Source organism: Ananas comosus, linkage group 25, assembly GCF_001540865.1.
Source record: "Ananas comosus cultivar F153 linkage group 25, ASM154086v1, whole genome shotgun sequence".
NCBI classification, from domain to species: Eukaryota; Viridiplantae; Streptophyta; class Magnoliopsida; order Poales; family Bromeliaceae; genus Ananas; species Ananas comosus.
The window spans coordinates 452517-476779 of NC_033645.1; the positions used below are offsets into that span (position 1 = coordinate 452517).

The following is a 24263-nucleotide window of genomic DNA, read 5'->3' on the forward strand; positions in this document are numbered from 1 at the left end:
CAAAATAAATAAATAATATCCAAAAAATGAGGCATGTGATAAAAGCTTAACTCAGTCATGTAGATCAAAAGGAGAGAGAGAATGTGGACCCAAACCATGCATGGACCCAAAAAAGAGAGAGACCTAGAGAGAGAGAGAGGAAGACCAATATTGACCCAAAAAGAAGAGAGAGAGAGAGAGGGGGGGTTAGAGAGAGAGAGAGAGAGAGAGAGAGCACTCCTCTATAAAAGGTCCAAAGATGAGAAGCATTGAATTAAGTCAATCCCCTTCTAACTTATGGGTTGTGGTGACAATTACCTTCTCCTCCATTTCTCCTCCCTTATCATATGTTATCACCTTCACCACTATTCCTCTTATAATTCCCTCGCCTCCTCCTCTTCTCTCACTTCTCAAACCCCTTCTCACCACCAACCTAAACACATACTATGTTATAACCAGTTCTAACTTAGCACATCTTAAGCAGTAGTAGTAGTAGTAGTAGTAGTAAACAATTTATCTCCTCTTCAACTGATCCGAGTTTCATGGATTATTCTTGTTATTCTTTCTCGCTTCTCCTCCTCTTCTTATTTGGATCAGGTACAATTAATTATACACTTTACTTATCATTTGAGTTGGATTTTAATTGCGATATGTATTTACGTACGTGCGTGTTGTTGCAGGGTCCGTGAGTTGCACCACGTTCACGTTCGTGAACCGGTGCGGCGACACGGTGTGGCCGGGCATGCTATCAAACTCTGGGAGGTCGCCGCTCGAGACCACCGGGTTCGCCCTCCCCGCCGGCGGGTCCCGCTCGCTTCTCGCCCCGACCGGCTGGTCCGGCCGCTTCTGGGGGCGGACCGGGTGCTCCTTCGACCCGGCCGGGCGCGGCTCGTGCTCGACGGGGGACTGCGGCTCCGGCCAGGTCGAGTGCAACGGCGCGGGCGCCGACCCTCCGGTGACGCTCATCGAATTCACGCTTGCAGGTACCGAATATAAAATATCCAAATGCCATTCTCTGATAGTTTAAGTCTAGAATGTCAAAGGAATATAAGATTTGTATTAAGACATGTTGGGGAGAATTTTTATCTTTTTAGATAATATGGTATCAAGAGGTTCTGAATTTGATTTCGTTATTTTTATGATGTGACATAATTTAGTGAAGTGACTAGCTATTAATGTGTGGAAAATGAAAATGTTATTGGTAATTTAAGTTTTTAGAGTAAACGATTATTCGCTGGTCAGAAGGCTCCGACGGAAAAGACTTCTACGACGTGAGCCTGGTGGACGGCTACAACCTGCCGGTGGTGGTGGAGGCGACCACCACCGCCATCAATACAGCCTCCACCACCGCCGACACTGACACCGTCGGGTGTGCGGCGACGGGGTGCGCAGCCGACCTGAACCAGCGGTGCCCGGCTGAGCTGAAGGTGGGGGACGGGGAGGCGTGCCGGAGCGCGTGCGAGGCGTTCGGGACGCCCGAGTACTGCTGCAGCGGCGAGTTCGGCAGCCCGGACACCTGCCGGCCGTCAGTGTACTCGCAGATGTTCAAGTCGGCGTGCCCGCGGTCGTACAGCTACGCCTACGACGACGCCACCTCTACCTTCACCTGCGCTACAGCCGCCGCCGCCGACTACGTCATCACCTTCTGCCCTGACTCCACAGTCAGGTGAGAAATAAAAACAATCCCATGACTCATATTTCTTCACTAGTCTTATCATTTTTTTATTTTTTTTCCGCTAGTCTTCTGAGGGGTCTTCTTTTTTTTTAAAAAAAAAAAAAAATTTTACTCTGAAGGGATTTGATGGAAAGGTTCTAAATTTGGATCATTTTGTACTTAAGCTAATTTGTTTTTGTTTGGTTTTAATATCTTATAATTTTTTTTTTTTTTTACTTTTGGTCAGTATAAGTTTGACAAATAAAAGATTAATAATTAATGATGTATAAGACATACATGACTCATTTCAGGAACAAAAAAGAAAAAAAAATGTTTGTGAACTTCTTAACTATATTTCAATAATTTATTGGTAAATGTTATAAAAAAAAAATCCCATACTTTTATGAGTTTTGTGAGTTATATTGTTCCCACCAATAGGTGAATATGAGATCTACTACTACTCTTGGCAAAATCAATGCTCATCCATTAGCTATTACTTTCCTTTTTTTTTAGATGCATGCTAGTTGTACATGTCATGATGCATGTTTCACTTAATTAATAAATAAGAGAAGTTTAAAATAAATAAATAAATAAAGAAAGAAAAGAAAGCCTGAATAATTGGAAAAGATGGTGCATGTATGATTTGGCCTAGCTCTTTTTTATTTTTTGTTTTTTTATTTGCTATCATGGAATCTGCTTCTTCTGCCTCTACTTTCAAATTGAGTAGTAGCAAAACAAGGGGAGGATAAGAAGAACAAAAGAAGCTTTATTCTCTCCCCCTTTATTTCTTTTGCTTTGTTCTTTTCCCACCATTTATGATGGTGCATTGGTGCATGGTTCTTGAAGCTAGTGGATATTGGTGGTTGGGATAAAAAGTATCTATCTAAAGTTGGGAAAAAAAAAAAAAAAAGAAAAGAAGCTAAAATGTGATTTTTCTCTTCTTTTTTTTTTTCTTAATTTTGTGATCTAGTAACTTAGTTGAAAGTGGAGAGGGGCAAAATAATTTTCGACCGTAAACTTATTTGCGTTGTCAGATTCGCTGTAAATTAATTAAGTTCGGTCCTAACTCAACCTTTTCAAAATGTTGCAATCGGCTTTACTTTGATTAACAGCAGAGTCAGTTATTGGGAGCAAAGAAAAAGGAAAATAAAAAAAAAAATTAATTGTTGTAACTTTTTATAACTCTCTTGTGTGTTACTGTGAAAATTTTGGGCGAACCATCTATAGGAAGTGGGAACACATGTTTCAAAAGCCATTGACTTGTAAACTAATTTTCACGTAAACTTTAGTTCATCTGAAAGTGAATTTCAGTTACAAAAGCAGTTATGAACTAAATATAGGCCCCTAATTAATGATCTAACCTTCTAAAATGGCATTTATAGTTTGATAAATGAGAATCAAATATCAAATGACTACTTTTAAAAGTCTCCACAAAAGCTGATGTGCTTGTAATCACATGTGATGTGTGCTAATTAGTTCATACGTATCCTCTAAGATACTCCTAATACATTAGCGGTATCGGAGAAACCATATAAGAGTATCTGAGCAGTTCTCTTATTAATTTAGCAGATTAATTTTTTAACTAAATAGTATAATTAACCATAAATTTTTCCCTGAATATTGGCAGCCAAAAATCAACAAAAAGTAGTTCACCATCAAAACCATCAGAAGCAGTGTTTGATGATGATTCATGGATCGCAAGTTTGGCCACAGGGGGAGTAAGCGCAGCTACGAGGAGAAGAACATTCTCAATAGTGGAAGCTTCATTAACCATTGCAGCTATTATTTGTTTCCTACTCCATTAATTTACTTCTTAATTTTCTTGGGGGGAAAGTTTGTTTGTAGTTTGCATTAGATAACTCTGTTTAATATATAAATATAGTAACTTAGTGCACAAAGGTGCTATATTTGTGGTAAAAGTTTATGGACTTCAATCATTTCAGCGCAAAATTTGAAGGTTTAATCTCAGTCGTTCATCCTTATTTTAGAAAACAAAAAAAAAAATTAAAATGAAATGATCGTATGAATGATGAAGATTAGTAACTTATGGTCTCTGGATCGAATCGTGCCACAAGCTAGAATTGGTTTCGCAAAAGTCAATGTAAATAAAGTGTTAACGGCTGACATTAAGTCTTCAATCTTTATTTTGTTAATGCGCATTTTTATATTGAGCTGGACTTAGCGCCTTCAAGTACCGCTCCCTTTGGGGTTACGAACAGATTGCATTACTCGTGCCCGTAAATAATTATACGTCCTCATATCGTACTAATTCGGTATTTAATACGTAGTTCCGTTGAAAAACCAAAAAAGCATATTTCTGTACGCTCCTTCCTCAATACCAAATTGGCCCCACTTGTGCACAAGGATTGGGGAATCCCTGCAGTCTCTTTATTTTCAGAGTTTGATGCTTTCACAAAACAATCTGACAGATGCTTTTGTTCACATTTGCTCCGCAGAGCGCTTCCAAATGAAGCATCTGAATGATGCACCCAGAGATACAAAGAGGAAAGGGAGCATATATTCCTGAAGCCTGTATCGAAGCGCAATTTGATTCAGTCTTTCACTTCAACATATTAGTCTCTGTCCTCGCAAATCAGAATTCATGTGGATCTTAACTTTCAGTGCATTTTTCTACCGAAATCGCTAACTTTTGACAGGAGTCGAGCAATTTAAACCAAACAAATCAGATTAAGATTGCCAAAATTTCAATACACCACAGCAAACAACCCAGCAAAAGATAAGAGAAATTCAACATACAACCAGTTTAGTTCTGAGAACAACATCTTCATTGATAAAGCATGCCTAAAAACAATTTCTCTTCGATCTGATGACGAATCTCAACAACCAAAGATTAGACAATTAAATAAAGAAAAGTGAATCAATTATATATAATGTTTTCCCCAAAAACTTTATGTGAATAACTTGATTTGTATACACCAAAAGATTATTCGGCAAAATACGTCAAGGGAATCTCCTATTTGCTTCGCGTACAAACATTCTCCGGCATCTCTGCCCAGGCCTCTTTAGACCAAACGGGCGGCTAATTAATTGCTAGATATATTTAGATCAAATCTTTGGGGAATCTCTTGCTGTGTCAAAAGTTGAGAGTGCACTAATTAAGTTGATACAAAAGTCATAAAGCTACTAATAAAACAAATAAGAAGAGTATCATATTGGTAGATAATGTACCAATGGAGACCCAATATGAAGCACTCTTTAGATGGAGAAAGATAAGATGAGATTCCGAGAAGTTCACAACTCATGATTAAGCATCTAATAATTGTCTAAGATGACAAGAGGTTCCGAGAGCCGGTACTAAATTCACAACTCATGATTAAGCATCTAATAATTGTTTAAGATGACCTTAGGGTATTAAAGATTAAGAGCTAACAAAACTTAAAAGCTCATTCTAGAACGTAATAAACAAATCAAGAGACAAAGTTAATCTTATACTGTCGCACCGCTCTGACGATAAAAGCCAGAAATCTCACAAAAAATTGGAAAATAAAAAAAAAAAGTCAGGAAAAATTAACAATGTGCTGCTGCTTCCTTTCACAAGTTTCAATTGGTCTCCCTGTGATTCGACTTGGTAATAGTGTCGTGGAATTCATTGTTAGTGCTCCAAAATATTAACCTACTGCAGCAAGATGTAATCAGCAATCACTATCCTTAATACATTCATGCTCAGTTTTCAATATTTTATCAAAAAAGAAAAATACGTTCCTCTCCTGCTAATCTACCGAAATAAGCTTAGAAAGGAACCTAATTCATGGTTCTTTATAACATGATTCCGGTCAATATCTTAATACAAATGCTTTCTTTCCCAGTAATATATGTTCTCACTATAGCGCATTAAAGCAACAAATGGATAACAGACCGGAATCAATGGTCGGACAAAGATAGTAGTTCATAAACAACATGCAGGCATGAAGTGATATGTTACTGAGATGAACACAAACAAAGTACGCATGCTCTACGATGGTCAGCAGTGGAATCAACATGCAAAATAAGCTCAGAAGTGATATGTTATTGAGAAGAACACAAACAAAGAACGATCGGCTGCTTTTAAGAGCTTGAAATGAAAAGCTTGTTTTGATAAGCAACAACCAGAGTTGTTCGTCCAATTACATGCTGTTCGAAGAGTGCTGTGCAGTCTCCTTGAATAACCAAGAGAGTTTAGCTACTCACTCATTCAAAACTAGAGAAAACTAAGAAAAACAATATTTGGTTTCTTAGGTGTTTGGTTCCTCAGTAATGTCACTCAAATTTCCGGAGATAAGATGTTAATGTGTTTGGTTCGACAACCTCTTGATGATAATCGTGGCAATACTACAGAAAATTTCCCAATAATAAGCATGACTATTCATATCCTCGCACTGAAGCTAGAATTCAATAACAAACACACTATTTACCCTCATGACTAAAAAATTTCAAATATTTTACCCAAAATCAAACAATTACAAATGAAAATTGACTTGATACAAAAGTTCAAGGAAGTGAATCTAGAGATCTGAAATATTACATATAACAGATTTCAACAGCATGAAAATCACATATAATAGAATGAACGTTACACCTTGCCAACAAGTGAAACAATCAAAATTACCATCGAAAACAAACAAGCCAAACAAATGGAAAAAAAAAAACACATTAAAGTTTAAAATAATCAATAATAAACTTCATTTCAATATAGAAAAATCACACAACACAACAAGTCCATGCAATCGGTAACGCCATCAAGAAACAATAAGCCAAAACAATATCATGCAGTGGTAGCAAGTTGAAACTAAGCACAATGATATCCAAAATTAGCAAGTCCAAGTAAAAATATTTACCTACATCCACCTATAACCTGAAGAACAAGTAGCCGAAAAGATCAAAGAGCTTAAACAGTACCGTTAATCATTATTCTAGCAAATACTTTCACCTACGCGCACGCAGGATTCGACTAACATATAACTTCCTAAGCTCCACGGGCACTAAGTAGAACACATTCATTTTGCTTGTGTCGCTCGATAGGATTACAACAGCATCCATGAGATCCTCACGCGAAAGTCCATCAATCTTCGAAAGCTCATCGAACAGCCTCTGCCCTCTACTCGCTTCATCTGCCATGTATTGGAAACAGCTAGCTAACTTGGAGATGCTTTCGGTAAACTTTGCAAAACTCCCTACAATTGAGCGCAAAGTTGAGATCATGGTCCTGTCGACATCAACAGATTTCCGCTTCGTTCCTCTACGTGTACCAGACCCTCTACCTTGAGATCGCGGGTTTGAGCAGGCTGCCGTGTTAGGCTTCGTCCCCGAGCATGCAGAACTCTGCTCTGCACTCGCGCCATCACTTTCATCCGCGCCAAGGACATCCTCCATCTCAACCTGCAGACCGGAAGCACGCGCAGCCAATTCTTCTTGCGCTGTGGCTACCACAGCATTTGCCAAGGGTTCTACTGCAGCTTCAGTTGCATGGTCCTTGCCGAAAACTACAGATAACTCCACGTAGGGGAAGGATTTCCCTCTTAATCCCGCAGCACTAGGATGACTCTGCATATGTTCGTGTAATCAAACAACTTAGAGTTAACATTTATGTAGTTACAATAATATAGTAGAGAAATGTAATACTAGCATACCACGACCCAATCGTCATAAACGCTCCTCTCGCATGTAATCGTCTTATCCTTGCCGTCCCAACCAAAGCCATTCACGGCTGCTCCAAGCATTTCTGCTATAGCGTTATACTGCCTTTTCCAAAGTTTTATTCGCGAGGTAATGTGGGGTCGCGCTGTAAGCCCGCAACCCGGCAATTTCTCGCTCATCAATTTCTCCAACTGTTGCAAGAACCCACATCGAAAGTTGCCGTTATCGGCCCTCCAGTGACCTGAATTTGTGAGACCCAATAAGCACTCGATAAGCTTATCGTCTTCCTCCTTAGTCCACTGATGTTTGATGCCTCTATTCCTTGGCTTTCCTTGCGGATTTCTTCGAGCCGCCATCCTATCAATGAAAATGGCATAAAGTAGACATCCGAAAAAAAATTCTGAGACATGAACTGAATTCTAATTCTTTAAAACCAAATATTCGGCGACATAATCCCCGCAATTGGAAACAACTGATCAACGCACAGCGGTTGATCTCAAAATCGAACGGGTATTCCTGCAACATCAAACGTCAAGTAGCCACCGCGTATTCGGAGAATGTATGACGGCGATCTTACCGACTTATGCAACATTGATCGAATTACCAAACAAACATGTTAACATGTAAAACAACAACAACCTGTAGTTCACATGTTTAAGCAGCTGACGAAGGAGTGGGACCTGCTTAATCCAGCAAGGCGAACCTCGGTTTAAGCAGATCACATGTTTTTTTTTTCTTTTTTCTTTTTTTTTTCTTTTTTTTTTTTTTATCTCGCCCCCCGGCCCCCCAAGGCCTTTACTGCCTCACCTCTGTAGCCTAGTTCATATTCCCAATGAATGAAGCGGGTAGCGTGCTACCTCTTTCTCAAAAAAAAAACAACAACCTGTAGCAGGATTCGAACCGACGAGTTCTCGTGCGAGCACGCCAGTAATGACTGCAAAAATTACGGGCTAGGTTTATAGCAAAACCCAACATATTCTAAATTAGAACAATGCATAATCTACATAGTTATGGACATAACAAAAGGAGAATTACTATGCATCTATATATTAGGATTTGAAGCACCATCACAAACATATATGCATCTTTTAGTTCGCAACTTGGATCGAACATAGATCTTGCATCAAACGGATACCTGCGACAGGAGAAAGCGCTTTCGCCTACCGAGCTCGCTCTCGGGTTCGCCTTTGTACTGTGCCCTAGCTCCCGCCCAAATACGAAATAGAATTAATGAATTACGCAAAAATGTGCGGATGGTCCCTGTACTATTCCGGAATTGTTATTTCGTTCCTGAACTTTCGCAACGGGCCGTGTGGCTTAGTGTGATATATATTCGTGAGGGAATGGGTATCGGCCCAATATCGGCCCATTATTAGCCCAAAATTGCTTTCCTTTGTTACTCATTTTTTGCTTCTATATTTTAAATATTGCTCCTATATATTATTTTGAGCCTCTTCGGTATAGCGTAGCGTGTCTCTCTAAATTCGCCGTAACTTTTCTTTCATTTTTAGGAGTGGGCTCCATCCCAAAACAGCGCAAGTCCACATACTTTTTTTTTATTTCGCTCGAACCGAATCGAATTTTTCTTTCTTTGCTTAAATCGAACCAATCATTTAAATGCGGGCTCCCCCGACCCAGCTCAAGTCCTCCATATATATATATATATATTTTTGCTTGAACCAAATTGGGTTTTCCTCTTTTTTTTTCCTTGAAAAGAATCAAGTCACACCTCTGCATTGCATTGGACCAAACTGTTCTTCTTCCATTCCCTATTTTTTTCTCTTATTATCTAACCGTCGAATCACATGGATTACTATAGTAGTATATCATATAAGCTGTAGAATGAGAAGGTTGTTGCATATTAGAGTAAGGCTCTATTTGGGATTATAAAAAATTACGTTACGGATAGTTAGAAAGTGCGATAAAAAATAATATTTATTTTTGTAGCGTAATATTACTTTCTGCATAACAAATGAATTGATTAATATATACTTTCTGTAATCCCATTGAAGAAAGAAGTATGTTCTTATATATTTTTATTCTAATTCTGTTTTTCCTACTAAGCACACTAATACATACCTATATATTTAAGTTTCGAGCATGTTAAATTATACAAAACAGACGGTGTTCTTCAAAATATTAAACTATCAGAAAATAATATTATTAATATTTATATTTAACAGAGTAGTACTATAGAATTATCATTGATCTGTGACTCAGTAAATATCATTGATGAGTTAATAGTTTCACATAATTTTGACTGATTAGTGCTTTACCTTTAAACTTATGATCTTATTAAGGTGCCACAAGAAAATGCTCAATCATCAGCAACAGTTCGAAATTTTCAAGCATAAAATTATTCCATATATGGCTATTGATAGCTTCAGCAATTGTTTTATATAAAACACATGGCATCAGTAGCATCGTACAAGATATTCTACAAAGAGATAAAAGAGCTTTTTTCTAAATAGTTATTTTTATTTTATGTAGAAAAAGCATAATTCACAAAAATATTTTCATATTCCTTGCTCAAATTATGCATACCCACTGTCACATCATGGCAAAATAAAATTAGTTTGCTTTATACATTTTGTGTGAATATGCTAAAATGGATGTGGTAACATCAATTACAAGAACTCAAACTTGTACATATCTTCTATGCGACCCCACCTTGCTGATCCACCCATCCGAGGAAGAGATTGAAAAAAAAAGAAAAAGAAAAAAAAAAGTGTAAACTTATTTTGGCTCTCATAACCAAACTTATTTCACAATCCAATCCCACTTCACCTCTAAACTAATTTATTACTAGCATTCGAAAAGGTTGAAAAATTAAGGGGCAATTGTTTGTATACTCTTGAAAAGTTTTCAACTTTCTAATTTAATTTTCTTAGAAGGTTAATATTGAAAAAAAAAAATTTACGTTCAAACCTATTTCAAATATGCCTCTAGAGTTAAATTTTATTAATAAATTATTAATAATAGCTGTTATCTATATAAAATTACTATTTTGTCCATTCAAATATACCCTTTTATCATCACTGACTTTTCTTATTTGCCATTTAGTTAGGGGCATAAAAGGTATTTTGATTTTTGCTCTTTTCAAATATATCCTTCTACTATTACTAATATTTCTTATTTGCTCTTAAGTTAAGGGCAAAAGAGGTATTTTAATTTTTTAACTCTAATAGATATTTAACTCACGTTTAACTCAAATTAACTTAACGAGTAGCAACTGCTGATGTTTTTTATTTGCATTCACGCCTTTTGGAAAGAGCCGCTAACTTCGATCCAAGCAGTTTATGTACCTGCGGATAACGGAGGGTATATATGAGAAGTATATTGGAAAGGAAAAAAAAAAAAAAGAAAGATATTTTCAAAATTTTGAGAGATATACAGGTAATTATTCTAAAATTAAAAAAATGTAGATATGCACGTGAGGGATTAGAATCTTGACCTATATAAAAACCTCTCGAAATAAGAATTAGTGTACTAGGAAATGGTTATGAACCAAACATTGCTTTGATGTAGACCCATTCATCAAATGTTTCTAATTTTATAAGTTAGGTAATTGGACAACTCAATCCAAAAATAGAAGTGTGAGAAAAGCACATCAGTAACTTAAATTCCTTTTGTTATGTGGTCCCATCAATTATTCATTTGTTGGGTTCTTTATAGTTGCATGGTAGTAGTGATTCCTTGCACTATAACTTGGGAAATTCCTTCCCCCATCACTTCCCTCTTCTGGAGAATATGATTATTCTTAAGAAAACACCAAATACATATAAAATAGCACTTTTGGTACACCAAATAACTAATTCTATTTAAGCCCCTATATTTTAAGTAAATTATTTTGAGCTCTTGGTTTCTCAAGATCTCATTATAAATGTGGCAAAAATTAAGGGGTAGTATGTAAACTGTTTAATTTTTATTTAATTAAATTAAGCCTCTATATTTAATTTTTTTTTATTTGAGCATATGATTTCTCGACCTAACACTCAAGACGCGGAATGCTTCAACACAAACATTCTATATTGTGCATGGGATGAAAGTGACGACATTGAATATGATGAGATTAAGCCTAACACAATGAATAAGTATAAAAAACAAAAGACTTGAGAAAAAGCAAATTATCCTAAAAATTAAAAATGTGATAATAAAAATAAATTCAGAATTTAAAATCTTAAAAAAATCAGATAAGAGTTAGCAACTAACTGTATAATTATCCGTTTTTTGAAAATGTGACGTGGAAGAATGTTAGCTATTTTGACATTTTTGTCCCTATCCATCTCGTACCTTACGTGGAACAGAAACACCACCTTTTCCCTCTCCCTCAACTCCTCGATTCCTCTCTCTCTCTCTCTGTTTTATATCGCTAATCCGTGGACTCGAAGCGAAGGCACATCGTGAGAAGCACGAGAAATAAAAAGAGAGGGGGGAGAAGAGAGAGAGGAGATGGACTTGTACCAGGAGTTTCTCCTCACCGCGCTCGTCTCGCTCCTCCTCGCCTTCCTCCTCGGCAAGCTCGCCGGCGCCGGCGAACCCGAGAAGGTCCCCGCCGTCGCCGCCGACGGAGGGCTCGACCGGGTCGAGGAGAGCTCTCCTTCCCTCGACGAGGCAGGCGACGAAGCTACCGAACTCAGATTGGGGGGAACCCTTGCGAAGGCGATGGATTCGGTGGTGGAGATCGAGAGGATCGGCGCGGATCCCGCCGCGGATGAGATCAAAGAGGTGGTGGCGGAGGAGGAGGAGGAGGAGGAGGAGGTTCGGGAGGAGAAGGGGCGGTCTCTGCTCCACGGGGAGGACGAGTGGGAGGGGATCGAGAGGAGCGAGCTCGAGTTGCTCTTCGATTTCGCCGTCAAGTATGCGAGTAGCGAGAGCGGTGCGGAGGCGGTGGCGAAGCTCGGCAATGGCGCTCGGATGCGGTTGTACGGGCTTTGCAAGGTCGCGACGGAGGGGCCGTGCTACGAGCCGCAGCCCATGGCGTTGAAGGTCGCCTCCCGTGCCAAATGGTTGTGCTTCTCCCTATCCTTTAACAAATTCCTCATTATGTTTACAAGGTTCATTGTTTTGCTCTGATTTGATTTGAATCTTCTGTTCATGCTTGATTCATTTTTGTCTCTGAGCTTGTTTGGTGTTTAATTGAGGTTTTGATTTAAAATTTTAAGCATTGTTTGCCATTTGGATCATCTCCAATAGAAACAGCTGAACACAAAAATCAGAAAGCGTTTCTGAAGAATGAACAGTTATTAGAGATGTACATGATGAGGCATCTAGAAAAGGAAAGCACAAAAAATAATATAGTGAATTTCAATTTGACCCGTACGTGTAGGGATGTCGATGGATATAGATACCCGAAATTTTATCCAAACCCGAACCCGAACGGGGTGGATTTACCCGATGCTAAATGGATATAGTTTTGGATATGGATATAAAAAACAAAAATCCGACGGATTTAGATTCGGCTATGGATTTTGATTGTATCCGACCCGAACCCGAACTCGAAGTTATTTTACATTATTTATAATATATATGTTTGATATTGTACTTAAATTTGTATTTTGAAATTTTGATTTAATGTAATATATTTTGAAATATTGTAAAGAGAAATAATTGTTTCTGAGTTCCGATTTTCATGTTTGGACTCGGGGTCGGATTTTAGATTTTTGGTCGAGTTCGAGTTTGGATATGGATTTTTTTAATTCGTCGGATTCGGGTTCGGTTTCAGGTTTCGGGTTTGGTAGTTGGGTTCGGGTTCGGGTTTTTGAAATCCGCCCCGAATCCGACCCGTTGACATCCCTACCTTGTGATTTAGCGCATTTTACTTGTCATACTTGGTTTGAAAATTTGCACTAGCTACTTTGTAATTTTTTTTTTATTTCACCAAAAAACCCTTGCCATCAAATTGGATAGTAAATTGAAATTTCTTGAAATCCACCGGTATCATTTTTTCCAATAGATCCTTACAGTGAAATAAAAATAAAACAAAAAAATAGTTAAATGTAACTTTTGAACCATCAGGGTATCAAAATGAAACCGTGCTAGATCATAGAATAGTTAAGTATAACTTTTTGAATTACAGAATGATAAAGTAAAAATATGTCAAAACCATAGTGGGATAAATCAAAGTTCACCCAAAAAGAAAAAAGAGTATTAGGGGACATCTAGGATGGATAATGTCAATAAGATGAATCTAGGAAAAACAAAAAAATGTAGCTATAGTTTGACGATAATCGTTCATGATGCTTTGTAACTCATATTTCTTGCTGCTTTCGATATGAGACTTCCCTATTTTTGCTTTCCCGGCATGAGCGAAGACTATCCGTGATCCATGTTCTATCAAGTGCTAAAGGCTTCACGCATCTACTACAAGGTGCCATGCTGTGTAAATTTGAAAAAAAATGCAAAACAGGACGGAGCAATGATTCTGTGTAGATCTATACTGTTATCAGATAAGCAGAGTATGTACTGTTGTTGACGACTTAACCGAAGGCTCTCTTTGGTCTCTAGGAATGCTTGGCAGAGACTGGGTAACATGAATCCAGAGACGGCTATGGAGCAATATGTCACTCTTCTTTCTGAAAGCATTCCTGGATGGACGGGTGAAAAAATCAGAGTAGGTTTATTCAAATTCTTGTTCATAGCTTTGAGATGGAAAAATGTTTAACTTTCTAGCAACACTTGTTAGGAGGATGCCACAAACTCTGATGGCAATGATTCTTTGTTTACGGTGGTCTCTGCAACAGAGACACCTGTTACAAGTTCAACTATCCACCACCATCCAGAGCCTGCTGTTGAAAGGTAACTAACAACGGAACAAATGTTTAAACGAACTTAATGGCCAGTTGACTAGCGAAATGCCTTACAGATTACTAGAAGATTCTTCTTCCATTGGAATTGATAATGCAGGCATTGGTCAGAAATTTTCCGACCAAGGTATGGTGACTTCTTTTTTTTTTTTTTTTATCTGTTTTGGTTTTATATACCATATTTCATATTTCATATTTCATATTGCATGTATGTATTTCCTATTGTATGTACCTGATATGATGTTTTAGTACATTTCATTTGCAAATGCCAGATTAGGTTAAACACATTGCGTTATCTGGGAGTTATTCTCTACATTGTGACAACACTTATGGTGTATAACAAATTTTTATAACAAATTCTTATTTACCCCTATGCATTAAAAATTGCGCTAATTATCTCCCTACATTTTGCCTTTGTAGATTTGGGATAAATGGTGACTTATGTTGAAAAACTTCACTAAAGAGAGTTTGTTTATCATATTATTCTACATCTCAAAAAATTATAAAATATTAAATAAAATAGATATTTTATTTTGCTAATATTATCAAAATCAATAGTTTATCTAATAATTTTATTAAATTTATATGATTCTACTGCATTAATTAAAGCTATGTCTGTTTCGACAAAGTTTTACAGTTGAATTCAATAATTATCTTAATTTTTTTGAATCTATTTAAAGGAATGGTAAAGTGCAGACCGGCACCGGCACGACCACCGGCCAGCACGACCACAGTACGGATGCTATAGTACCCGTGCCGGTTAGGCCCGATCCGGCCCGTTACACTTGGCTGTGCTGGACCGCTGCTCTTGGGCCCGTCGGCCCAGCATGGCCCCGCCGGAAACAGGCCTAGGTTGTGCTGTGCTGGGCCAAGGGAGCGTCCTGCGGCCCAGCACGACATGGCCCACTTGGGTCTTGCCAACTGGGCCGTCAGGGGCCTGGGCCCTAAGGCTTGCATTGGGCCTCGGGGTGTAATCTCCTTGTGAGAAGGGCTTGGCTCCAAGCCCTTTTCCCAAGGAGCTCTCTTTGAGTAGTTTTGGTCCAATGGACCAAACCTCTTTTGGTCCATCGGACCAAAACCCTCCCAATTCACCTTCTTTAAAAAACAAAAATAAAAATTTATAATTTTTTTTAAAAATTAAATATTTGTTATTTTATAATTATTTTTATAAATTGTAAATTCTTTTGATCAAAATATCAATTTAAATATGAATAATTTAAATTTTCATATTTCTAAATTTTATATATTTTTAAAAAAATAAAAAATTAAAGTGGCCGGGGTGGGCCAGGCTAGCCGCTAGCCCATTTTGGCCTCGAGTAATTGACATAATTTTTAATACAGGGAGGTGATTGAGACAAAGGGCTAAAGTGCAACGGGTTTGTTTAAAATTTATTCAAGTGTTAACCACTTCAAGTCTTTAGAATATTCTTTGTTTCCAACTTATATCTTCCAGAGGGCTGGTTTTGTGCATGCCAACATGTGTGTGCGCATTTTCCTTCTTGCTCTTTTTTCTTTTTTTAAATTCTCAGCTTCAAAGTCATTACATGTCAGACATATTATTATTCAGCATAGAATTTCTTCACCTGAATGTTGTCTGGAGTTATAGATGATACATTATATACATTTGCATAGGGCTGTACTTGGTTCAATTTGGTTTAGTTTACGGGAAATGTTTAAACCTAACCAAAATTTTCAGTGTGGAGAAATGCAGAACCTAATCAAATCCTAAATGCTACTTCGTCTGGCGCAGGAGGAATTGCATAATTAATTGAAAGCATGTTTTCTTTTCGAGTAAACAATTAACCGAAAATATCACATGCTCGCCTATGCTTCTATGTTATTGAGAAAAAACTGAAACAAAATTTTGATTTGGAAATCTGCTTCAAATACTGTGCTATGCAACCATTGATTTTACACCCCTGATGTTTGATGTGTGTCTCATGACTTCCATATACGTCAATTGTAACCACTTCTTTACGTAAGCAGATGGTCTTTTTCTTCCTTTGCTTTTAACTGTACAAAATTTCATACTTCATCTCATTTTTTCCTTCTTTTAACTCAAATATGCTATGCATCATCCACTTCCTTTTGTTTCTTTTGCTTTATGGGCCTACATTTTGTTGCAGGACACTCAAAAATTTCCTGTTTAACCTGCACTCTCCGACAAGAGCTACATTCTTAACTTTTCGTCCGTAAGATGGACTTGTCCTGCTTCTGAGGATTCGGATAAACTGTGCTGCAGCTTTCCTTAGAAGAAGCACTTCCTAATTATATCATTGCAATGCTTGTTCGGCATGTAAATTATATAGCATTTTAGATGCATGTACATAAAATGTTCCCCCGTGCGTATTGCATTCTTCATTTTACTGTGTCCAGCTTCTCTCATTAGAGAAATTATCTCAGATGATTTCTACGAGTTCTGTGAAATAAAAAAGAAGAAATGCTTCTTAACTTACAATGCAAGTGATTTTTCCTGCTTCAATGCTATTTCTCTCTGCAATGTAAGAAGCTTGGCCTTGTGCATTATTATTTATTCCATCAATAGTGTCTTATCAAGTAACACGAAAAAATCCTTCAAGAATCAACACATGCAGGTGAAGAAAGTATATGTAGTTACAGAAGCCGTAAACCAAGATTAGCTCTTAACCGTCTGATCTCCCGCCGCCGCCGCCGCCGCCGCCGCCGCCGACCTCTTTGAATTCTTGTTCATGTGGATTCTCAGATACACCTTCTTTGTCCGGACCGTCAAGAGCACGTCCAATCCGAACCCGACGAGGCACGCGAACGCCATGACGAAGAACACCAGGCGGTAGCAGTGGGCGCCGACGCATGTGTTGCCGCCGCCGGCCGTCTTGGTGGCCTCTGCGTCATAGAGGAGGCCCGCGAGGAGGCCGGAGAAGAGGAAGGAGCCGAGGGGGAGGTTGAGGATGAGGATGTTGTAGATGAGGCCGTAGTACTTGAGGCCGAAGAGCTCGGATGCAGCTGGGACCGTGATGGCGAGGCGGAAGCCGTAGCATACTCCGACGATGACCGAGCCGATGTATAGAGAGCCCGGCAGGGCCAGGGCCATCACGACGTACCCGACGGCCATCAGGATCTGCGAGGCTGCGTTCCATAACGGCCGCGGAATTGCGTTCTTCCTGAGAAGAGGTGGAAAAGGTGAGAGAGGTTAGGAGGAAAAAATTCTTGACCAACTACAATGCAATCAAGAGATAAGCTGCAGTTTTTCTTAAAACCTTCTCAAAAGACAAAAAAAAAAAAAAAAAAGGAATCATAAAATTGAAACTAGTATTCTCAATATTTGTAGAAATAAGGAATACGCACTTGAGGAAGTACTCGGAGAGGGTTCCCGAGCCGATGCGGCCGAAGAAGCCCCAGATGCTTATCAAAGATATGAAGACGGAGACGTCGGCGTAGCCCATCGCCGCGCCGATCTGGCCCATATTGTTCATCACCGTCAGCCCCGTCCCGACGCCGCATAGGAACGAGATGAACAGCACCCAGAAATCCGTCGTACTCAGCGCCTCCGCTATCGTGTGCTCATCGCCAATCCTTGGCCCCCTCCTCTTCCCCTCTGCCTCTGCCTCTGCCGCCGCCGCCGCCGCCGCCGCTGCCGCCGCCACCGCCAATACTACCGCCTCGTCTCCCGCTACAGCCACCACCTCCTCCTTCTCCTTCTCCACCTCCTCCTCCTCCTCCTCTGCATGCAGGAGTGGCTCCGAACGTTCTTCCAAATCCAACTTACTCTGCTGAATATAAAATATTAATTCAAGTACACGTCTTAGATTTTATTAAACAGTGTCAGAATATGAAATAGTTAAGTAACGGCATAACTCCTCAGCATTATGAAACAAGAGATTTTCAAATTATGCCCTTTCATGCTTTTATTAGATATTAGAATCTTTTAAAAAGTTATTTTGAAATATAAACATTGAGAAAAGATGTTAAATATAACCGTTAGCTTAAGTTTTTAGAGAAATTGGTACGCACATTCCGTGCAATTCTCGCCTTAACCGCCACGTAGACGGGCACCGCCGCCGGCGCCGCCAGGAGCAGGAAAAGCACGGCCACGAATGCGGAGATGGCGGCAACACCGGCCCCTCTCACCACCCCAGGGGCGAGGTCGAAGGCGAGGAGGTACACCGCGATCACCACCGCGATGGTGTTGATCGCTGCGAAGCACCGCCCTTCCTCCTCCTCCTCCTCATCGCGACCGCTGTCGCCATCGGCGGGGGGAAAATCGCGTAGGAAGAGCATGGCAGCGGCGCAGATGGCGGCAGGGGCAATGGCGAGGAGCAAGAGGAAGGCGGCGGGGTTGTCGGGAAAGAGGGCAGCGGAGATGTCGGTGAAGATGGCAGTGCTGAGCCCGACGTAGCCCTTGAGGATGCCCGACACCGGGCCGCGGTTGCGCCGGAAGTTGCGTATGCACGTGACCAGCACCGCCGTGTTCATCCACGTCGAGCTGTTCCCCCCCATGCACAAGAACACGCACATCTGCATAGAGTTCGGATAAAAATTACTTTCTTTTCGCTATAACTTTTTGTATAATTGTGAGGCTGAAGTTCCTAAGATTTTACTCTTATTCGGTAAAAAAATAAACAACGTAAAATTGAAAGCGTAAAAGATGAGTTAATATTTAGCATGTTCGAGGAAATGCCTCAAAGAAAGAAACAGAGAATGGAGACAAGTGAAGCGAAGCATCTTCTCAGGTGTAGCTAGATTGCACTTTTTCTGTTATCTAATTTATGATTAGCATTTTCTCCTTTCTATGATTGCTATTTTGTTCTTGCTGCATGCAATGATGAGTTTTTCATAGCAAGTAGTAAAATAATATATTTTATAAACTGCATAATACTAAAATAATAATAAGTTCAACTCAAATTAAACAGTAATAATATAAAGGGAAATTGTCGTAATTTTTTAAAAAAATTAAACCGTTATACCATAAAATTCAAATTTAAAATACCATCGAGCAATATAGCACAAGAGTATGTAATTCAACGAGAGGCTATGCTTAATTTGAAAATAAATCGGAGACAATAAAATTTATTCGTGCTATTCTGCACGGTCTTTAAAAATGGTCCCGACAATTTTTTCAGTCAAATCGGATTATTCTAAATAATCCTTCAATAATCAAAAATAATTATTTTTATTTTTTTTAGTGGAGTAACTATTCTCATGCTTATATCTGGCTAATTTAAAATACAAATAAATAATAATAATTTTTAAGTTTATAATAATAATAATGATAATAATAACTGTTGTTATTATTAGTAGCAATTGTACCACAACTATTATTATTATAAATAAAATAGGATGTATTATAACCTATAATAATATGTTAAAATAATTATTTTGTATTATTTATAGGTAGGAGCAATGTCAAAAGGACCCCTCAAAAGTTATAAAATATTGTGGGTACCACATCAAAATTGTGAATATCACTATCACTTTTGCCCCTGTAAAGTAATAAATTATATTAGAAATACATTTCATCACATCGACTAAAAATTTTGGACTAATTTACCCTTAGCTACACCTAATTATAAATAATTGTTTAGCATCATGTAGGGCTATATAATAAATTTATTTTTTAACAGAAAATAACTTGGTTTTCTTTTATGATTCAATTTATGAACATGTTTTTTGCACACTTAAACTAATTTATTTTTTTATCAACATCATATAGGTCTTATGTTAATCATAATAAACAATTAACTATAACTAAAAATATTTCTACTTTTTAGTGAATCTAATTTCTTCTTTTGTATAAATTAATATGATTTTTTAATTCACTATTTGTATAGTATAATTTGCTGCAATTAATTACTTTTAATATGGTATACATTCAATTGTACTTACAATATTTTCAAACAAAATAATATTTAACTTAATTAAAAAGGTATTTACAATAGATGATGGGCAAAATAAAATTTTATTTAGTTTTTTATGAATTATTGTTGATCTAGATATTTACGATAGTTTTTCTCAATTAGAAGGGTATTTTCTATATTGACACTTTTATAAGGGAATCTATATAATTCAAGATTGGAAGAAGAGTATATATAAAATTTGCTCTATTTATATATATTTTGTTTATTATTTTATAATATCTTTGAGAAAACTACCAAATAAATTTTTAATTATTCTTAAATAAAATAAATCTTTAATCAAAAATAATTTTAAAACTTATTTTTCTATATTTCAGAATAGTGATAATATCTAATATGTCCTTTAAAATTTTCAAAAATATCTTATTTATTTTCGGAGGACCAAAATACCGGTATTGATTTTAAAAAATTCTTTTCAAATATCTCTATTTCTTTTAGAATTTAATGATAAAATTGAATTCTACAAAGATATTTTGATAATTTCAGTTTAAATTTAAAAATTTTGAATAGTTATAAAAAGTAAGTAAGCATAAGTGCTTTAAGAATAACTAGTTATTCCAAAAAATTAAAAAAAGAAAATATTTTTATGAATATTAACCCCCAACGAAACATAAGTCAAAAATTTTACATCTTTATGTAGGGGTAGTATATCTAATATATCCTACAAAACTTTAAAATACCTTATTTATTCTTAAAAGACCAAAATATCCTCCATGATTTTANTTTTTTTGAGAAAGAGATAGGTAACACGCTACCTGCTTCGCTTATTTCATTTAAAAATAAACTTAGCTGGAAATATGAATCAACTAGAATTCGAACTTGAGAGTTTGCGTACCAACCACAAAACCTTTTGCCACTTGCTCTAAGGATGGTCGATTTTTTTTTTTTTTTTTAGTTTGGAAAAATATTTTGATAATTTCAGAATAAATTTAAAAATTTTGAATAGTAGTGAGGGATAAATAAGCAAAAGCTAGCTCTCCTACCTGCCAGTAGGGGAGCGGCGCGATGGCTCGGCGGACGACGAGCCACTGGGCGCCGTAACCGATGAGGCCTTCGAGGGATCCGATGAGGAGTATGGCGGGCATGGGCAGGCGGTCGGAGGCGAGCCCCGCGAGCAGGCCGAACGCCTTGCCGACGTCCTTCGCCACCGACAGGTTGTTCAGCTGCAGCTGCGTCAGCCCCATCAGCGACTTGAGCGCGTCCGAGTAGTTCGAGAACGTGTAGTTGTTCCCCGACACGCACTGCACCCACACCGCCGTCACGAACCCCAGCCACTTCCACCACGTCCCCCGCGACAACGACGACGTCACCGTCGCGGACGCGGTCGCCGCATTCTTCGCCATTTTCGACGTTGATAACTTTGCTTAGAAGACGAAGAGGAAAGAGTTGTGGGGTGGGAACGAAAAGTGAGAGAGATAGGAGAGAGGTATTTATAGACACTCTCACGAAACAAATATCTTTGATGATCACCAAGGGAATCTATCTATATTCTAATAATTATACTGCATCGTTAATAACCAGACAATTATATATTTTTTTTTTAATAAATAAAAATAAAAATATTTTTTAATAGTCATAGCGTGATGGGTGTTGAACTCAATAAAATAATCTTATTAGTTGGAAACGCTACATCAATAATATAACTGTTGCATTCTAAACTTTTTTCATTGTATATGAATAAAATTATACAAAACTTATCTGAATTTCGGACTATTTTAAATCGGCCTGGTAAATTTTTTAAATTTTAATTTAGCTACTCAAATTTTTAATTCATTTAATTTTAACGAGTCAACGGCTTTCTAATTTTTAAAGTTAAGCTAATTATGTACCTTACGAATTAAGTATACTAATGAAATTTGTAAAGAGAAATACAATATTTAAATTTTGAAGTCAATAAAAAAAAATTGAAGGATTTGATAGTAAAATAAAAATTATAAAACGTTGGGCAACCAAATTAAAGTAATCCATGAATGATTTGACTCCAAATCCATTATTTGCGCCCCTAAAACTATATACTTGATTAAAAAATAGGTAAGAATTGTGAGAAAGTCCCCTAAATAATAGATTATTTTTGAATATTTCTCTAAATTTATTACTTATTCATAAATATTTGTTTTAGTCAAATTATTCAACAAAATTACTGCTTTTCAGCAAAAAAAAAAAAAAATGTAAAACTCATAATATAGTTAATGATCAATAATAAATTTAAAATCAATTATATGCCCAACTAAGTAATGTAATTTAAATTTAAGAAAAATAAAAATATTTTAAAAATATTAATAAAAATATCTCTATTTTTTTACCTAAATTTAGATAATTTTTGTAGAATTCTGAAACAGTTAAAAAGACATGAATTAAGGAAGAAAGGAACAAAAATTTGCGTGAATACAGGATCGGAAAAAGACCTTTTTTTTCTTTTCTTTTTCTTTTTTTTCCGCTACTGTAAAAATCGTGCTCAGAGAGAAAAGGATAGAGAGGGATTAAATAAAAAATATTACAAAAAGTAAGGAACCAAAAAAGAAAAAAATGAGGAAAAAAGGGGGGTTATGGTGGGGACAAAATAATGGTGGAAAAGCGTGTGAGATTTGCTTCGGCCGTTGCTTCTCAGCTTCCCACCGCAGCGGTTTACTTAAGCCACTGAAACTTTGCCTACATAGCCGGCGCAGAAATTCGTGCTTGTTCATGGTCCCATTTTCCTAAAAATGGGACACATTGAATGTACGTACATTGACCAAAAGCGTGATTTTTTCTGATATTAATTTTTAAAATCATTATTTATACTGGTACCGATATTAATTATGTGAAAGATACATTGAAGGAGAAGGATACCTAAACTAATATTTTATCTATTTTATTAACAAAATGTATCTAATTACATCTTCGTTGACACCCTTAGCCATATACCGTCATGTCTATTGTGGCTAATTCATCTAATTAATTGACGTCTAGCTATATATATAGCTACGAAGTGATAACTGATGATAACTTCAATTTTTATTTTAGCTAATTATAAATTTTACTCTAATTACATAAATTCTTAAACATAATCGAATCTATAATTTGGATAAGTTCTATCTTCGGCTAAATTTTTTAATATTGAATTAAGATGAAAATGCAATGTAACTATGTCTTAAACTTGAGATCTAAGATATCAATCATCAAAGACGATTGATGATGATAAATAATTTAAGAGTCCATTAAGTTGCTAATAACTCAGAATGGTTATAGAATGAATGGTTAAATTTCTGCACCAGTGTGGTCATCTCAATCTACCCTTTGAACTTGTCTCTTTTGGAAAAAAAAACACACATTTTAAACTAAGAAAAGCTTCCCATGGTGGTGTTTGGGAATTTCATCGTTTAGTTAGGCTTCGTTTGGTTCGGATATAAGTAAGAACTAGCTGATATAAGATTAGAACTGCTCGAACAATAGTTCTTCTTTTTCTAGAACAAGTTGATAAAAGATTAGAACTGCTATTCCATTTCTTTCTAGAACAAGCTTATTCGGGAAGAAGGTTAATTAAAAGCTAAATTTAATTTTAAATATGATATTAAAAATTATTAATTAATCAAATTAATGTCTATAAATCATTATCTACTGCTTAAATAATAAAGGAGTTAATTAATTTATTATTTATAATTAATTAGCTCATTAAAAATTAGTAATTTAATATATTTATTCATAAACTAATATTTATATTTATCAACACTACTCTGGTTAATTTTTTTACTAATAATCTAACTAAAATAATTTACTAACTACTTAAAAATTAAATTATTTTTTATAATCAATTAATTAATTAATATATTTTCATGATCTTATACAATATTCATAGCTAATAAATTGATTAATTTATTAAATTATTTTTAATTTAAGATTATAACTTTTATTCCTTCTATTCCAATTTAACCATTCAAATACTATTTTATCTTATTCTCGGAAACAATTCAATTTTCATCCAAATAGAAAATTGGTCTAATTTCTACTTATGGCTGAGCTGTACTTATCTCTGAAATAAGCAGTTTTTATTTATACCCGAACAAAACGCAGTCGTAAGATACAATTACATTTCTTTTCTATTAGAATAACACTATCCATACGCTCTGTAGTTAGGTATAAAATTTACACCCCAATTTCTTTGTAGCCTTTATTTTCTCACTTATTTTATCAACTTTTTTAAACTCAAAATAAAAAAAAAATGTAAATCTTTGAATTTAAGGGTGTAGGACTTATTCCCTATAAAAAGTGTATAAGTAATAATTTTCTTTCAGTTATGGTTACTTCAAGTGATAATACCAA

At 36.6% G+C, this 24263-nt stretch overlaps 4 protein-coding genes across 7 annotated transcripts; 2 read left to right on the forward strand and 2 right to left on the reverse strand.

The window, feature by feature from the left end:
* Nucleotides 232–3596, forward strand: LOC109728909 (thaumatin-like protein 1b). Of its 2 annotated transcripts, none has more exons than XM_020259451.1 (4): nt 232–576; nt 660–962; nt 1222–1645; nt 3261–3596. In XM_020259451.1, the coding sequence occupies exons 1-4, from the start codon at nt 522–524 to the stop codon at nt 3436–3438; spliced, it is 960 nt and encodes a 319-aa protein (XP_020115040.1). In that variant the 5' UTR covers nt 232–521; the 3' UTR covers nt 3439–3596. The 2 variants fall into 2 exon arrangements, with proteins under 2 accessions (XP_020115040.1, XP_020115041.1); XM_020259452.1 differs by having other exon boundaries at nt 1225–1645.
* LOC109703694 lies at nt 6359–7623 on the reverse strand. The gene is made up of 2 exons (XM_020224415.1): nt 7261–7623; nt 6359–7174 (listed from the first exon to the last, which is right to left on the reverse strand). Exons 1-2 carry the CDS (start codon nt 7621–7623, stop codon nt 6557–6559), a joined length of 981 nt encoding a protein of 326 aa, XP_020080004.1. The 3' UTR covers nt 6359–6556.
* LOC109729077 (acyl-CoA-binding domain-containing protein 3-like) lies at nt 11622–16536 on the forward strand. 2 transcript variants are annotated; one of them, XM_020259729.1, is made up of 5 exons: nt 11622–12276; nt 13775–13880; nt 13953–14065; nt 14133–14200; nt 16200–16536. In XM_020259729.1, exons 1-5 carry the CDS (start codon nt 11720–11722, stop codon nt 16253–16255), a joined length of 900 nt encoding a protein of 299 aa, XP_020115318.1. In that variant the 5' UTR covers nt 11622–11719; the 3' UTR covers nt 16256–16536. The 2 variants fall into 2 exon arrangements, with proteins under 2 accessions (XP_020115318.1, XP_020115319.1); XM_020259730.1 differs by lacking the exon at nt 16200–16536 and adding an exon at nt 14494–14565.
* On the reverse strand, nt 16569–21384 carry LOC109729076 (protein NUCLEAR FUSION DEFECTIVE 4-like). 2 transcript variants are annotated; one of them, XM_020259728.1, is made up of 4 exons: nt 20948–21384; nt 18064–18567; nt 17398–17819; nt 16569–17213 (listed from the first exon to the last, which is right to left on the reverse strand). In XM_020259728.1, the coding sequence occupies exons 1-4, from the start codon at nt 21305–21307 to the stop codon at nt 16709–16711; spliced, it is 1791 nt and encodes a 596-aa protein (XP_020115317.1). In that variant the 5' UTR covers nt 21308–21384; the 3' UTR covers nt 16569–16708. The 2 variants fall into 2 exon arrangements, with proteins under 2 accessions (XP_020115317.1, XP_020115316.1); XM_020259727.1 differs by having other exon boundaries at nt 17398–17822.

Coding starts and splice junctions, on each gene's coding strand:
- LOC109703694 (XM_020224415.1), bottom strand. CDS start 7,623: ATGGCGGCTCGAAGAAATCCGCAAGGAAAGCCAAGGAATAGAGGCATC. Junction 7,175..7,260: donor TTTATGACGATTGGGTCGTG/GTATGCTAGTAT, acceptor GAACATATGCAG/AGTCATCCTAGTGCTGCGGG.
- LOC109729076 (XM_020259727.1), bottom strand. CDS start 21,307: ATGGCGAAGAATGCGGCGACCGCGTCCGCGACGGTGACGTCGTCGTTG. Junction 18,568..20,947: donor CGCCGCTCCCCTACTGGCAG/GTAGGAGAGCTA, acceptor AACTCTATGCAG/ATGTGCGTGTTCTTGTGCAT. Junction 17,823..18,063: donor AGGCGAGAATTGCACGGAAT/GTGCGTACCAAT, acceptor TTTTATATTCAG/CAGAGTAAGTTGGATTTGGA.
- LOC109728909 (XM_020259451.1), top strand. CDS start 522: ATGGATTATTCTTGTTATTCTTTCTCGCTTCTCCTCCTCTTCTTATTT. Junction 577..659: donor CCTCTTCTTATTTGGATCAG/GTACAATTAATT, acceptor GTGTTGTTGCAG/GGTCCGTGAGTTGCACCACG. Junction 963..1,221: donor CATCGAATTCACGCTTGCAG/GTACCGAATATA, acceptor TTCGCTGGTCAG/AAGGCTCCGACGGAAAAGAC.
- LOC109729077 (XM_020259729.1), top strand. CDS start 11,720: ATGGACTTGTACCAGGAGTTTCTCCTCACCGCGCTCGTCTCGCTCCTC. Junction 13,881..13,952: donor GGACGGGTGAAAAAATCAGA/GTAGGTTTATTC, acceptor AACACTTGTTAG/GAGGATGCCACAAACTCTGA. Junction 14,066..14,132: donor CCAGAGCCTGCTGTTGAAAG/GTAACTAACAAC, acceptor AATGCCTTACAG/ATTACTAGAAGATTCTTCTT.